This window comes from Venturia canescens, chromosome 3, assembly GCF_019457755.1.
Source record: "Venturia canescens isolate UGA chromosome 3, ASM1945775v1, whole genome shotgun sequence".
Lineage (NCBI taxonomy): Eukaryota > Metazoa > Arthropoda > Insecta > Hymenoptera > Ichneumonidae > Venturia > Venturia canescens.
The window spans coordinates 522,542-537,540 of record NC_057423.1 but is presented as its reverse complement, the minus strand read 5'-3'; the positions used below and the strand labels follow the sequence as shown (position 1 = coordinate 537,540).

Below are 14,999 nucleotides of genomic sequence, written 5' to 3'. Positions count from 1 at the left end.
TGATACGTGCACGAGATAGGATATGAAACTTATTAATTATTTACAATGGACGACCGTGCGGATGAACTTTGAAGACTTTGAACAAGCCACTCTGCTCTCTGCTGAAGCATTATTACTATATATACAAAGAAAATTTTTGCGGCGGGACCACTATATAGTAGTGCACTCCATAAGACGTGTGTATAGCGGTAAAAAGTATAACCATCTTTTAGTTTAAAATAACACATATATAGCCGTATACAAACTCTTTATACACATTTTTATCATTGTTTTCATTTTGGGTACAAAAGCCGTAAGAAAGCATATATAAATATATATCAAGAGACGCGGTATCGGCTCGACGCCAATTTATATCCTTCTTCTTGTGGGTACTATAATTACGTCGGCCTCGCCGGTGGGTGGGTGGGCAATTCATATGTCCTGCGCCTATGCATGCGCGTTTCCAGTATAAATTAACTTATTGTGCAGTAGCCCAGCGCAGAGTCCACGTGCTTCATTCGCCGCTATTTGTAAATTCACCGCAAATCTTACGAAATACGTTTATATACAAGTTTCTTAGGATATATATTTTCGTTCAAAAATATCATTTACTCCCAACTTTCTTGCTAATTCATTATGTCACATTTTAAATGATTCGTCATCCCTGGCAATTTTTCAATATTTTTGGGAAACGAAAAATAGCACTCGCTTGCTATTATGTCGGACTCACCGCTGCGTAGCTGCGCGAATTTTCGTTCAAAATTATATTTGAAAAGATTTTAAAATGTCAGTTTTTTTTTATTCGTTCCTGAGTATTATTGTTATAGGGAAGAACTTTATCCTTTGATTATAAAACTTATATTCGGCGCTTTTGTTCACCATATATATACATACTGAAATATACCCATGAATTTTATTTTTGGATAATTTGTTCAGTTCGACCAAAAAAACGTATTGTACAACCTGCTTGATTAAAAACATTACAAGCTAAAATCGTTTACTTTTTTCTGTTTTTCTTTAGCGATGGGGGCGGTGGGAAGTTGGGCGGGCGAAACGAGAGGTTGAAAGGGGATATAATGCGCGATGCAAGGAGCGCACAGAAAAATTGGGTCGATGCGCGAAAGATGGCGGTCGGTGCGGGTTTGTGGTGTGCGTGAAAAGCGAGATTTCGCGCACTTGTAGGCTTTGCACGTAAAAAAACCAGCAGCGTAGTTCACCCCCTACCCCTCGTTAATAAACCGTTTCTCAAGAAAACTCGACACATAATGTACTCTTTATAGTAATAAAAAAAAAACGCACGTGTACGACAATGTGTTCGCGCGAAAATAATCGCGTTAGGTCACTTTCGATTACGAATACGTGAATATTCGAGGAAGATAAAAAAAACACACTGGGAGGAAAAAGAAGCAAGAAGGGAGAAACGACAACTATACGTCGACGATCCATGTTAGATTACGACTATAGTTTGTTTACCACGGGGCTTTGTGCTTGTGTAATAAAAACGACGTGAAGCCGTGTATGAAAAGAAAAGAAATCAGTAGCCAACGAGAAAAGTGTGACCGTGTTGGACCGAAAAATCAAATAGTGGCGGTAAAGAGGAGCCGGATTTGGGCTCGGTTCTCCAAATAACAAATTATAAGGACAATAATGCTGAAACAATTGCAAATGGGAATGAGAGCTTTTCTCCTTATGGCTTCCCGTGTGTGGACCTGCGTCTGCTTTCTACTAAAGAAGCAGGTTAGAGCCGTAAGTAGGTGCTTCGCGCCTGTGTAGACTCTTAGCGCGAGAGCTTATTAATTCTTTCGCCTCCTTTTCGTTATCTTCTCTTTCCAATTATTCATTTATCAATTCATTGTTTCGTCCCCGGGTTATTCTTTTGTTTTAATTCGCTTTGTTTCGGACTTTGCACTCTAGTTTCGCGTCAACTTGTTTATCGATGTTGGCACTTCTGGGTGACCGCATTTTTTCCGAAACTCGCAAATCGGTCCTGACACAAAAATGACTAAATTACTCAATTATCATCTGGATTTTTTCACATAAACCCGTATCATTTTTCGGATGTTTCCCATTCGCTTTCTTTTACTTTTTTCATCACTATTTCTCGAATGAAATGTGCTACTTATGTTTTTTTTCTCACCGATTAGCCAGCTTTGTACGCAATAGATACTGTGATATATCGAAATCTATAAAAGAAGAATGTGTACTTGTGAATTTGTTTATTTTATGAGTTTTATTTTGTTTTAGATTTCACAGATGCAACCAGTCAAATATGAAATCTTCCCATTGTCTCCACTTTCGAGGCATAGACTGAGTGAGTCTCTCAAAACGATTTTTCTACTTTCCACTACCCATTATTTTTTCACTTTGAAAACGGATATCCGAATATATTTCATAAAGCATTTGAAAATTTATTAATATTCCTATTAAAAATTATGGTTTTTTAATGAATCGATACAAGTGTCTTGTATACTTTTAATAACTCTATTGAAAGAAAAGGGCATAATAGTTAGCTCTCATTATTATAATGTTATTCATACAGTTGTAGTATAATTTTATAATGCAATTAAGTGTTGGATTTTACTTAAAATTTTTCAAAAACGAAACTAGGGTTTCATAACATAAGACAGTAGTGAATAATTTTATTTATAATAGGTTAGAAAATGCACGGGTACATTGAAAATATTTATTGCTTGAATTTGCAGGTATAGTCAAGAGAAAAGTACTGGTATTAGATCTGGATGAGACGCTGATCCATTCTCATCACGACGGAGTAGCCAGGCCAACAGTTCGGCCTGGCACACCTCCTGACTTTGTTCTCAAAGTGACGATAGACCGACATCCGGTTAGATTTTTTGTCCATAAAAGACCTCATGTTGATTTCTTTTTGGACATCGTTAGTCAATGGTACGTTGTCAACATATTTTGTCCAAACCCAAAGAGAATATGTTTGCATTTGGCAAAGGAAAGCTCTCTTGGCAAGCAAAGTTCAATATGCCAATGATTTTTAGTCCGAGGAGGGATATTCTATCTAAAAGAGTATTGTGTAATTTTCTTGAGGCCTCTAGCAAAAAGAAAGTAAATTAAATTTTCGAGAAAGTTCTAGTTTGATAGATATTCGGCAGAAATGGGTAACACTCAAACTTATGCCTATTTGATGCCTATTGTCAGGTACGAGCTGGTAGTTTTCACAGCATCCATGGAAATATATGGTGCCGCGGTGGCGGATAAACTAGACAACAACAGAGGAATATTGAGACGTAGATATTATCGACAACATTGTACACCAGAAATGGGTTCGTACACAAAGGACCTGGCTGCTATTTGCTCAGATCTGGCATCAGTTTTCATACTGGACAATAGTCCTGGAGCTTACAGAGCATATCCACGTAAGGCCGTTGATAATTTTTTTTTTTTTTTTCATTGCTTCACTTGATTATTAATTCGTGTTCATTCACGTATATTGATTCACATCTCTATTGGACATATATTGTTTTACCATGATGTATTTGTTTTTTTTTTTACACTTTCTACTTGAAGATGAGAAAATGGAATGAAATGATGGTTTGTTGCAGACAACGCCATACCGATAAAATCGTGGTTCAGTGACGCGGGTGACACGGCTTTGCTGAGTTTGCTTCCAGTCTTAGACGCTCTCCGGTTCACGCAAGATGTTCGCTCGGTACTTTCGAGAAATTTACACTTACCCCACACCGGGTAGCCTTGTTCTCATTGAAATTTCATTCGTTCAATAGCTTTCGGACAGATCGCAAAGAGCCGAGCAGCTTAGTGTGTCTAACTTAGAGTTAATACCGTTATTAATAATATGAACATTAAGACACAGCTACCCCATGTGAAATTCGTTTAAAAAAAGAAGAAAAGAAACGAGATATGAAATGAAATTGAAAAATCCCTCCTTCTCTCCCGGAATTGCAGATCGAAGTTAGATTTTGTTTTATACTCGTGAAACCGTAACGAGTGCATGTACTGATCAGCGGGACCTCAAAGGCTACAGTTACGTCAGCACAAAACATCCTAGGATCGAATCCTCGCTTTTTTGTAATTATTTTATATTTTCTTCATTTTTTACGCTCGGAAAAAAAAACAATTTAGATCTATTGTACATAATCAGTGCTACCTACCATTATTATACTCTTGGGAAATCGTGCATCGGTCGGATATTCAAATCGAAACATTTAATTATGAGTTATGAGAATTTATCAAAGTCTGTGTCAAATCTCTGTTGCTTCTATTCTCTTACTTTTCTCTTCCCCTTACTTCATCTTTATTTCTTTTGTCATTCATTATAGTTAGATGCGTTTTCCTGCTCCTATCATCCTCGAGGTCGCTAATGTGCAAAAATCTCGTCGCTGTTTCCCGAAATGTTATACTTGCGTTGTATCATACGATATCGACCTGGGATCATTAGAAATGAAGATACTAAGTCACAATATGCAGCGGACTTTGCTGTAACTCACTGTATCAGTGAGGCAGAAGTCACAATTTATGTTTAATAAAGAGTATTAATAAATATTACGAAAAAAAAGAGTAAAAAAACAAGACGATAAAGGAAAAACATAAGGACACAACAAGAGACAAAAAGAAGCAAAGCAGATCATAATTTCGTTTCTTGTTATAGCTGAATTGGAAGAAACATATGAAAAAAAAAAGAAGAAAGTTCAATTGAAAACAAATCGAGTCTCTGAGAAAAATGAAATAAATTCGTTTCGTGTGGAACGTTAATTATACAAACAAACGACCGTAAATAATTGCTCTTTCAGCTGATGCGTTCATCTCATATAAATAAAATATACGAGAAAAAAAAGAGATAAAGAACAGTGAAACTTTGAAATATTTACGTGGTTTGTACATATTAGACGAGATAAAAAAAAAACAATGTAAGTTTAGTTTGTAAGGGGCAACTGTTTTCTGTCTGCGAATGCGTTGACATTGGGACACGTAGGTTCACGTCGTTAGAACGGATATATGTAGTATATATGCATGCGTATATATATATATATATACTAATATATACATGTATATATGCACATACGTATGTATGGATTTGTATGAATAATTTCTCGGATACGAAGATAAATTAGGAATCGATGATAAGATAAAACAGTTTGGAGATGCACAAGATTTTAGCATCTTCTAATTATTCTCCGATGGCAAAACAAAATAATAAAATAAATTTTCCAGTGGAAATACAAAATATGTGCTTGTTTCTCGACCAATATTTCTGACAAATAAATTGGTCGTTCTTTCAATATTTCAGAGTTATATACAGCATTTAATGAATTCATTCAAATAAATAGGAATCAAACGCGCAATATAGCAGCAAAAATGGTATATTTGGCTTGAAGCATTGTCATATAAAAGAGAAAAGCGGTGACACGAATATGACACAAAGTACAGTATGAAATCGTTTTATTAAAAACAGGTAAATGTTCAACTCTTCGCAATCCCTTCGTTTTCACTGCCGTGTGACGACAGGCAATTCAAATTGACAGAAAATGCGATCTCTCAAAAAGTACACAAATACCCCTTTTAAATAAAAAAAAAGATTCAACCATATCTCCATGGAAATAAAAACTAATGACAAATAGATGAAGACTTTTTTTCTATTCTCAAAATTATTTATCTTAGATACCTCACTGAGAGTGTTTATTCTTTAGGACGATCCTCACGGATCATTTCTAGAGAACTATCCGAATTGTTCGTGCTGCTTCCACTACCTGCGTCATCCTCCCTTTCCGTTGACTTTCCTTGATGACTTTGACTCGATGTATCCAATTGCCATGCTGGTATTGACTGTGGAGCACTTGGAAATTGCTTTCTACAAAAAAAATGCATTTTTGGATTTTCATTAACATGCAAATTTAATAATCGCTTTGTTTAATATTAGGAGACACGTAAGAACACACCTGGCTAGTAAAAGTCCTTTAAGACTAGCTAGATCCTGTTTCAACTCCTGAACCAAAATGGGAATACAAGAATCTGCAGATTGTCTCTGTGAAACTTGCTTGACACTTGCTTCGATTTGGGTGATGGATTGTTTCATTTCTTTCATAGTATTTTGTATAGTTTTGTCGAGTTCTGTTACCGAATCTTGAATGGTATCTTTTTTTTTTCTTTCAAAAAAGAACGGCTCAATGAACCTCTGTGAAATGAGACAATAGTACAATGTGAAGTGAAAATTCAATTTGTTTTTTTTCTCTATCAATAAAATGTAAAATTAATTATTTTTTTCAATTGTCTTCTTGCTCGTTATCTCCCATGATTTATGAACGTAACCTTGTAAAACCAGTAGACGCAGTAGATCGTTGTTCCCACCAATGCAGCAACATTGAAAGCATCTTTGATCTTGGTGAATAGAGTAGGCTGGAAGACTTGTTGATGATAGTACGGATAAATTTGGCTCTGTGGCATGGGAATTGATGTATGCTCATTGGGAAGGGATAGAAGATTGTGGTCATTTTTCACAAAACTTCCTGCTAGCTCGCAAGCTCTCGTTATTTCTTCTTCCGTCAAACCTTTTCTCCTAAGAAATTCTTGTTTCGTTTTTAATGGACTGTTGGATACTTTGGGATTTTTCAAAAATTTAACAGCTGTATCAACCTGTTTAAATATTAGTTTTTCATCTTAAATATTCTTTCATGCTCCGACATTGGTAATAATGGTTATAATTGATTTTCAACTTAATCATTTTATACATATACGTGAGTGAGAAAAATTGAACTTTGAACTCCGAGATTAATTGCAGGATTTTTTAATGAAAAAAAATTTTTTGACGTATACTCACTAGTTTTTCTCGATCCAAGAGGTTATTGTCTTTCACTTCGTGTTCTGCCATTCTAATAAATGATAACAATTCTAAAAACAATGTATATGTGGATGTTCGTCGGATGGCACAATTGTGCGTCGACCGGCAGGGGTTCAATGTTCAATTCATATTTTTTTTCTTTCGAGGAGGAAGCAACAAATGTATTGCTTTTTGACAGCACCCTGAATTTCCAGTCTGTAATACCGGAGTCGTAACTTCTTCACAAGTCCGTGAAAATAACTATCCAATTATTCACACTCTTTTCCTGTTCTGCAAAACCGTCCTACTGCTTCTTCGAACACGTGGTGTTTGTCAACTCGAAAAAATCTCACGCGGTTCCCAAGAGTGTATGATCAAATTTAAAGGGAAGAAGAGCAGCGGCCAATCTGTACTGAAAATCGCGCACTAACGATGGATTTGATAAATGCCATCGATTCCGAAGACAAACAATATGATATTTTTTTGGAAAATTTACTGTCCATACATGACGATTTACCATCCACCGACGAAGAAGTGAGTAAATTATTTGATAACCTCGAAGTGCCCGTTTTTTTAACGGCTCTCAATTCGAAAATGGATAAAACCAATTCAGTTTACTCCTAATTAATTAAATGATTTATTTGCCGTAGGTTAATACTTTGCAAAATGCCATAATTTCACACATTAATTCCCGATTGAATCAATCGGGTACGCGTCACGATGGTCTCAATATTTTGACTTATATTCTGCCAAAATGTTCGAAAGAGATACTCACCAAATACGCCATGCTCTGGATGGCCAAAGCCAGTCTTGTTCTTGAAGATGCTCAAAATGGTGCCCGAGAAATCACATTGGCCTGTAAAGTTCTTGCCTCTTTGATCGTCAGGTGCAAAGATGTTCCAGAATTGCACAAAACTGTTTCTATGCAAACAGTCAAGCAACTTTTAAATACAATTGCCAATCAACAATCACAGAAAAAATGTGGAGCTGCTTTGTTTGTAGTAGCAACAATTCTTTGTCATTACAAAGAACCGAGCGAACGGTTACAGGTAATAATAGAAAATTAACATCTTCCAACCTGTTTGTAAATAAATTAAGTTGAATCGTTGACAAAAAAAATTCTAACCAATGCTTTCCAGGCCACGATCAAAAGAATGATTCTATCATTGATCGATGCTGATGAAAGAAATTTGGTTGAGGCCGGGGCAAATTGTTACGCTCTATTAGCCAGAGTCGGCGAACGTTCTTTCAAGCCGCCAGCTTTTAAACCAACTTATACAGGTTGGGTTTATGATCAAGCGTTACTTTGCAACAGTCTCCATGCGATAATGGATGATCTTTTCGCTGGCTTGGTGGAACTTGAAAATCATGATGTTTGGGAGAAACTTGATCTCCCAAGTATTCCTGAGGACAATATTATAGAATATTATCAATCTCTCGAAAAGAGATTTGCTAATTTATGTGTTTATTTGTCGACCATGCTCAGGTAAGTGTTGCACAGAACAATGAATCCCATGATAAGATCCATTCATAAGAATTCTATGAATTAATTGAAAAGATGATGAAAATTTTAGAGGTTGCTCGGGGAAAAATTCGGTCATTCCAAATAACATTTTACAAGTTTTATGCCGAGGTTTGGCCGTTACACCCTTGAGTTTGAGGAACGGTGATTCGTTCAAAAAACAAATGCTCCACTTCGTTTTACCGAGTTTACACGTCAGCTTGTTCAGAGTCCTAGACGCGTTTATCGAAGGGTTCGTTCAGGTTTTTAAAAATTGTATTGACATACGAGATAAAGAGTTGAATTTGAGTGAAAAAATTCAGAAGAAAATAATTTTAAAAAATGTTACAGGTTCCAAAATCAGTTGATGCCATTTGCCATGACGGTACTCCAACTTTACCAGCAAACTTTAAAATGGACTGAACAAGTTGGTGAGAGTAAAACTACCATTGGAAGTGGAAAACCATTCAAAAATCTGAGAATCGCTGTTTATAAAAGTTTAGCAACGTGGTCGTCTTGCCTTGGCATACTTGCGGGAATTGAACTTGTAGCAGACGACTTTTTGATTAATATTTTAAAGGACATCACTCCTGAAAAAAAACGAGTCTTGCTGACGGTAACTTTATCTAGCTAAACCTAGAGACCCTTATTTAAGCTATACAAGGAATCAACAATAACTGATGTGTTAATTTTCTAGGTCCAAAAGACGCAGAATCTTTCGAAAAGAGCTCTGAAGCGATACAAAGACAGCCAGTACGAGAATAGCGCGACTTTGGGTAACGCAGTTTCCGTTAAAAAAGATTCATGTTCACGCGCTGATTTGTGTGAAAAAGCACTGCAAGCTTTGGAAAATATTTTTCACAATGCTAATGGCTCTCTCAAACAATCGTTCTACAAAGTAAGCTTTATTGCTAAATTATGTTTCTATCGGACAGATCATATATAAGGAGAATAAAATTCGAACATTCGCATACATTCACAGGCAATCGCATAAATATACATTTTGAATTTGTTAATTATTTTTAGACTACACAAAACATGATTGTTCCACTATTGTACGACTATTACCTGGGTAAACACGAGGAAAATTTCTACGAGGAAGACAGTGCGTGTCGTTTTCATCTTTTACGCGTACTGCGAGCGATTCAGTTGCATCCTCATCCTTCGACCCCACCGCCAACTCAATACTCTATTGAGATATTTGGCATGGCTTTGAGAGACATGGATTCAACGATAGTCCAAGAAGCTAAACTTGTGATTGCGGAAATTGAGAAAATTGCGCATCCGAGTTGTCCGAGTTTACAAATTCCGACGCAAAAAGCCGTGGAACCGAACGAAAAACAGCTAGGAATTCATTGGAGTCGTCCGACACCTGAACAACAGATGAACGAACAAAACGGTGTTGTTCAGGTTGACAATACCGTATGGGAGAGATTTAGAGAGGTGAGGAATGAGAGCGTAACGACAGAACAAGCACAGGAAAATAAAACGCTACTCAAAAATGCATCCCAGACTGAAAAGTCGGACGAGGCTGCGAACGGAATTTCGGAGATTCTTGACGGTCCTACACCGAGTAAACAAATAAAAATCGGCTACATTGACCCTAGCGAGCTCATGGACACAAGCGAGGACGAAATTATTATTACGAGTCCTCTCAAAGATGACACAAACGTCTCGCATGAACAAGTTCGATTGACTACTCAGGCGTCACCACGGAAAAGTGCATTGGGCAAATACACGACGGAACATACTCGAGAAAACGACGATTCGTCAAGAAGCGAAAATGAACCCTCGTATCTGACTCTTCGAGAAATTCAAAGAGACGAGGACAATATGAGAAACTCGGGTGAGTCTTCGGATAACAATTCGCCGAATGATAATGAAAAAAAATTGACCGACGACTCCAAATCACTCGGTGATTATTTCGAGGACGAAGCTATGCTAAATTTGTTTTGTGACGAATTGAAGGATTCGTAAATTGAGAAAGAAAAACAATGTATTTTTATTTACTTTATGTGACGCGTTTCTTCCTCCCTGATAGCAATAAAAATTGCATTTTTGTTTTTTGCCAAGAATAAATGGCGTGTTTATCGTTTTGTTTTCCCTTGTACTGAGCAATATAACATGTTACAATCGGTTTTTATTTGTTTCGTCGAAGCTTAATTTACAGTTTAGTAATAATAAATATATATTTATATACACTGTACGAATTTTATTATTACAGCAATAGTGATGTTTTTCTTTTTTCGTTTTTTTTTCCATTATTGTTGCCATAATTTTACAAATTCAACTAGATTTGGCGCAGCTGCCCAGTCTGTTCTACAGCCTGCTGCTCCAACATATTCGTTTCTTTTTTCCCTCTTTTGATCTTTCTTTTTTCCACTACATTATGATTTTTTAGCATCGTCGCATTTACGTGCTTGTGGCTTAGATTGTATTAGCGTGGCATTGATATCTTTTTCACAATTCGAATATGCCATTCCTAGACCAAAACCAGCGCCAGTTATTATCGGCCATTTACCTGAAATACCAATGGAAGATACATAAATCATACAACATCTTGGAATTATTTATGAATTTACGGAAATTCAAACAATATTTTTTTACACCAAAATTTATACACCTTTTTTTATGGAAACTTGAGCACAGAAAATGGATTAATTATTTATTTTTCACTTAAGCACTTGAATCTACACGCTTTAGAGCTCATATGAATGAGAGATCTCGTTGGTAGAGTTGAGTCAGATGTTATAACGCGGGAGAGGTTATGTTGTTATTGAATTTTTTTTTTGCGCGCAAGGACGCTTGTCACTTATAACTTTTGAAAGGAGTAAGCCCATTTTAAAGATTAGATTTCATATAAATGATGAAAGAAAGATTCACACTCACGTCTGAAGAATAGAAGAGAAAAAACAGAACCGAGGAAAATACCGCCGCCTGAAAACGTCAAAACATCAATGAAGGTTCACGTCAATTCTATATTAAATCATGCGAGCACACCACGAATCAATATGATATTATGAATTACCCATTTTCAAGACTGCGTCGGTGAAGCATCGGTCCCATTTTCGTCCAATTTCGTCTTCAGCCCAAACGCCTGCCATTTTTTTCAGCCGAAAGCAAGTTGACGAAGAGAGCAAGCAGTTACGTCATGCGTGGCTACTAGGTTCGTCGCTTTTTGCTCGAATCATCGATCGATTTGACAAGAGGGCAAGTCGGGGGCAACGGCGACCCGATGATATTGGACCACGAGAAAAAATGGTGAGAAAAAAACTAAACAATCTCTTTTCCGAAAGAAATTGTCACAAACTAATTGATCAACCAATTATATAAAAGTTTTCTCTAACAAGCGCCCATCATCATATAGCGAGCGAGAAACGAAGAATTTTGTTAATTTTGCCGCCGTTTGCGACGTCCGCGCCGTCACATTATTGACAAGTGGCGCTACCTATACACCAAATTTTTCCAGAAATCAACTCTTCGCAACTTCACAAATCCTGTTTGTTGCCGTTGACTTCTTTCACATATATGCGTAAACTTATTTTCAGATTTTCAGTATTCAGTGTTGCTTTGCTCTCTTGGGGGCTAGCATCGTCAAATAATTTTTATTTTCAATATTCCATCACGATCAAGGAGCGTTCTTCTTTCATTTCTCCCGTATCTTCCGTCATCATATACTTTAGCATAAAGCTGTAGATTAATATTTGTACAAGCCGGCCCTGCTCTTTCAGTGTAATCTGACGTCCAGGAATATTTTGACAAGGTAATTGTTATTTATTAAACAAGTGATTAATTGTAAATATGCCGGCAAATGATTTGCAAGTTTTTACAAATCGTATGCGATCGGAGTATGGCGTTCGTCGTGCAATACCAGTTCGAAAATATGCCTCATTCGCATCTATTTCGACGCGATTTTGTTCAGATTTGAGTATTCGTTATTCCTGTAGTGTTCATGTTTATTATAACGACTTTTTTTTTCAGGACCTGCTACATTTATTTTTTCATACTCAAAGAGCATTGACAATGTTGTCTGTGATAGTATTTTTGTCTGCCATTTCCCTCATGGGAATCAATGCAAGTGTAGACGAATATCCTAATACCGTCAAATATACGGAGGAGACGTTTCCCATTGAAATTGCAAAGAAAAACCACTTCATAATGTTTTATGCACCCTGGTGAGTACATCCATGTTTAATATTTTGAGCTCACATATACATATTTTGTTTTCCAATAGACAAAAAATACATGAGAAACAAAAAAAAATTCTTATCGTATCACATATAATTTTATTTCAAGAATTGTTTATACCAAAAATGGCCTTCTGGAATTGAGCGATTCCTAGATATCTAGGTGTGCATTCTTTATCAGAAAACACCCATAGACATGAAACTGGATATGATAAGAACTTACCATCGCAATACAGAATGCATATGTTCTGACTAATTTACTTTTTCAGAGTAGATCAAAATGGTTTTAACGCATAGTGGGCGTGTATAAATTTCAAAACTATACTGTTGGTAGAATTACAAAAAAACCATTGCTGAACTAGGAACAAAAAAACGTATCTTTTAGGTGTGATCATTGCAAAACCTTAGCCCCTACATTGGAGACTTTAGCTGAAATGTTGAACGAAGAAGAGGACAGTCTTGTGAAAATTGCCAAAGTTGACTGTACCACGGATGTAGCCCTTTGTTCGGAGCACGATGTTACAGGATATCCGACGTAAAGTATTTTTATAATAAAGGAAAATTATTATATTGATGAATTGAAATCAATATTAAAAAGGATAAATTGGCCCTATTGCAGATTGAAATTTTTCAAAGTCGGTGAAAAGGGGGGCATCAAGTTCAGAAGAACTCGTGATTTACCATCTTTGATCGCATTTATAAATGAACAATTGGGCAGTGTTCCAGCGGTATGTGCACATTTTTACAAAAATAACTTGAACTCTTATCATTGAAAGAGTATGAGAGTTATTGATATTTTTAGGAAAGTGAAAATCCTGCAGCTCCAGAACCTGTTAACGGATTGGTCGAGTTGACCGAAGATACATTCGACAAACACGTAGCCTCTGGTCATCATTTCGTTAAATTTTACGCCCCATGGTGCGGTCATTGCCAGAAATTAGCGCCAACGTGGGATGACCTCGGTCAAAGCCTTGGTCACGATAAATTTGTTAGTATAGGAAAAGTCGACTGCACCCAACATCGCTCCGTTTGTGAACAATTTGATATCAAAGGCTATCCGACGTTGCTCTGGATCGAGGATGGCAAAAAGGTCAGTTTGATATTAAACCCTTGGCACCGAAATACTTCTCGTATTCATTATTTGAGGGTAGTTAATTAATTCAGCTTATTCTGCCTTGGCTCAATGTAGTATATTCTTTGTCAGTTTAATTTAATTTGAATGGCTCCAAAACAAAAGACGTTCCGAAACAGATATGAGACGAGCATGAAGTTAACAACGGGTCTTTGGGTAATGAACTAACATTTCCGAAAAATGTGTCATTTGTGAGTAGAGTCAAAAAATTTGCTTTTAGGATTTGGAAAGGAGAATTGATTCTCATTTTATAGAAAACAAAATATATGATAAAAAATGATTGATAGTTTTTTAACTTGAATATAGATTGACAAATACACGGGTCAACGTAGCCACGAGGAATTGAAGGCGTACGTTGAGAAAATGCTTCGAGCGAACGATGGAAAAGAGGGAGGAAAAACGGAGGATCCGGAGGACAGTGTTCAATCGGTGTTGACACTGACGGGTGATAATTTTGAGCATGGAATCGAGAAAGGCGTGACATTTATTGAATTTTTCGCGCCATGGTGCGGTCATTGCAAGCGCCTTGCGCCTACGTGGGAAGAGCTTGGGAAAAAATTTACAAACAGCGAGAACGTTCACATAGTTAAAGTCGATTGTACCTTGGCGACGAGCAAGAAACTTTGTGATGAACAAGAAGTCGATGGTTTTCCAACACTTTTCCTTTATCGTGATGGACACAAAATCGCTGAATACAATGGTTCGCGCGCTCTCGAAGATCTCTACGAATTTGTTAATAATCATCTCAAATCCCATGACGAACTGTGATTTTTGGAATTTTTCATATTTTTATATCAACTTCGATATTATTTATCGGTATGTACTGTTGAAAGAACAAGTTAGTTTAAGAGCCTTGACAATTTTTAAAATAAATTCTTTTTTCATCCCGACGATCTCTGATTACCTCTGATAAATGTTGGTTCTTCTTGAAAACAGAGCCGGACGAGTTTATTTTTCTAATTACCATTACCGAATGAATTTGAACAAACTACTTGTGGGGAAGACTTGATAATTCTTCAATAATGTTTTGTTACAAAGCTTCTTTATTGTTCTATCGCGCTGCTTCCACTTTTTGTTTTCAAATGTCATTGCTCCTTTATTGATGTACAACGGTCTACTTATAACAAGAGTGGATTACATCTGTAGGAAAGTTGTTCGTAACATCTCCTAACCCTTTACGACTTTATCTTTTGTCACAAATTTATATCAATATATCGTAGTTGTAAATCTTGTAGTCATCGAATTTTGTCATTGGAAACAATTGAAAATTAAGAAATTATATACATGTGCATTTCTGTGAAATAATTTTTTTGGCATATTTTATTTATTTACCTACCAAAATCATTGCAACTTGGAGTTTGAAAAAAGATTTGAACAATGTTAGATAATTAATTTTTC

At 36.4% G+C, this 14,999-nt stretch overlaps 5 protein-coding genes across 8 annotated transcripts; 3 read left to right on the top strand and 2 right to left on the bottom strand.

The window, feature by feature from the left end:
• The first annotated feature begins 1,034 nt into the window (after window positions 1-1,034).
• On the top strand, window positions 1,035-5,584 carry Dd (CTD nuclear envelope phosphatase 1-like protein dullard). 3 transcript variants are annotated; one of them, XM_043415454.1, is made up of 5 exons: window positions 1,035-1,716; window positions 2,224-2,290; window positions 2,682-2,883; window positions 3,148-3,365; window positions 3,552-5,584. In XM_043415454.1, exons 1-5 carry the CDS (start codon window positions 1,627-1,629, stop codon window positions 3,695-3,697), a joined length of 723 nt encoding a protein of 240 aa, XP_043271389.1. In that variant the 5' UTR covers window positions 1,035-1,626; the 3' UTR covers window positions 3,698-5,584. The 3 variants fall into 3 exon arrangements, with proteins under 3 accessions (XP_043271389.1, XP_043271388.1, XP_043271390.1); XM_043415453.1 differs by having other exon boundaries at window positions 1,035-1,725; XM_043415455.1 differs by lacking the exon at window positions 1,035-1,716 and adding an exon at window positions 1,978-2,131.
• Pex14 (peroxin 14) lies at window positions 5,390-6,984 on the bottom strand. Its single transcript, XM_043415451.1, has 4 exons — window positions 6,782-6,984; window positions 6,274-6,597; window positions 5,904-6,139; window positions 5,390-5,815 (listed from the first exon to the last, which is right to left on the bottom strand). The coding sequence occupies exons 1-4, from the start codon at window positions 6,830-6,832 to the stop codon at window positions 5,644-5,646; spliced, it is 783 nt and encodes a 260-aa protein (XP_043271386.1). The 5' UTR covers window positions 6,833-6,984; the 3' UTR covers window positions 5,390-5,643.
• Window positions 6,985-7,075: 91 nt separating this feature from the next.
• Window positions 7,076-10,361, top strand: LOC122408586 (proline-, glutamic acid- and leucine-rich protein 1). The gene is made up of 7 exons (XM_043415445.1): window positions 7,076-7,315; window positions 7,432-7,830; window positions 7,921-8,267; window positions 8,356-8,535; window positions 8,634-8,898; window positions 8,980-9,180; window positions 9,309-10,361. Exons 1-7 carry the CDS (start codon window positions 7,214-7,216, stop codon window positions 10,257-10,259), a joined length of 2,445 nt encoding a protein of 814 aa, XP_043271380.1. The 5' UTR covers window positions 7,076-7,213; the 3' UTR covers window positions 10,260-10,361.
• A 41-nt stretch (window positions 10,362-10,402) lies between these two features.
• Window positions 10,403-11,548, bottom strand: LOC122408592 (MICOS complex subunit Mic10-like). The gene is made up of 3 exons (XM_043415456.1): window positions 11,311-11,548; window positions 11,172-11,219; window positions 10,403-10,803 (listed from the first exon to the last, which is right to left on the bottom strand). The coding sequence occupies exons 1-3, from the start codon at window positions 11,384-11,386 to the stop codon at window positions 10,670-10,672; spliced, it is 258 nt and encodes an 85-aa protein (XP_043271391.1). The 5' UTR covers window positions 11,387-11,548; the 3' UTR covers window positions 10,403-10,669.
• Window positions 11,549-11,789: 241 nt separating this feature from the next.
• Window positions 11,790-14,906, top strand: prtp (pretaporter). 2 transcript variants are annotated; one of them, XM_043415449.1, is made up of 6 exons: window positions 11,790-12,045; window positions 12,264-12,457; window positions 12,855-13,004; window positions 13,089-13,197; window positions 13,272-13,559; window positions 13,908-14,906. In XM_043415449.1, the coding sequence occupies exons 2-6, from the start codon at window positions 12,306-12,308 to the stop codon at window positions 14,367-14,369; spliced, it is 1,161 nt and encodes a 386-aa protein (XP_043271384.1). In that variant the 5' UTR covers window positions 11,790-12,045; window positions 12,264-12,305; the 3' UTR covers window positions 14,370-14,906. The 2 variants fall into 2 exon arrangements, with proteins under 2 accessions (XP_043271384.1, XP_043271385.1); XM_043415450.1 differs by lacking the exon at window positions 11,790-12,045 and having other exon boundaries at window positions 12,316-12,457; window positions 12,739-13,004.
• Window positions 14,907-14,999: the final 93 nt, after the last annotated feature.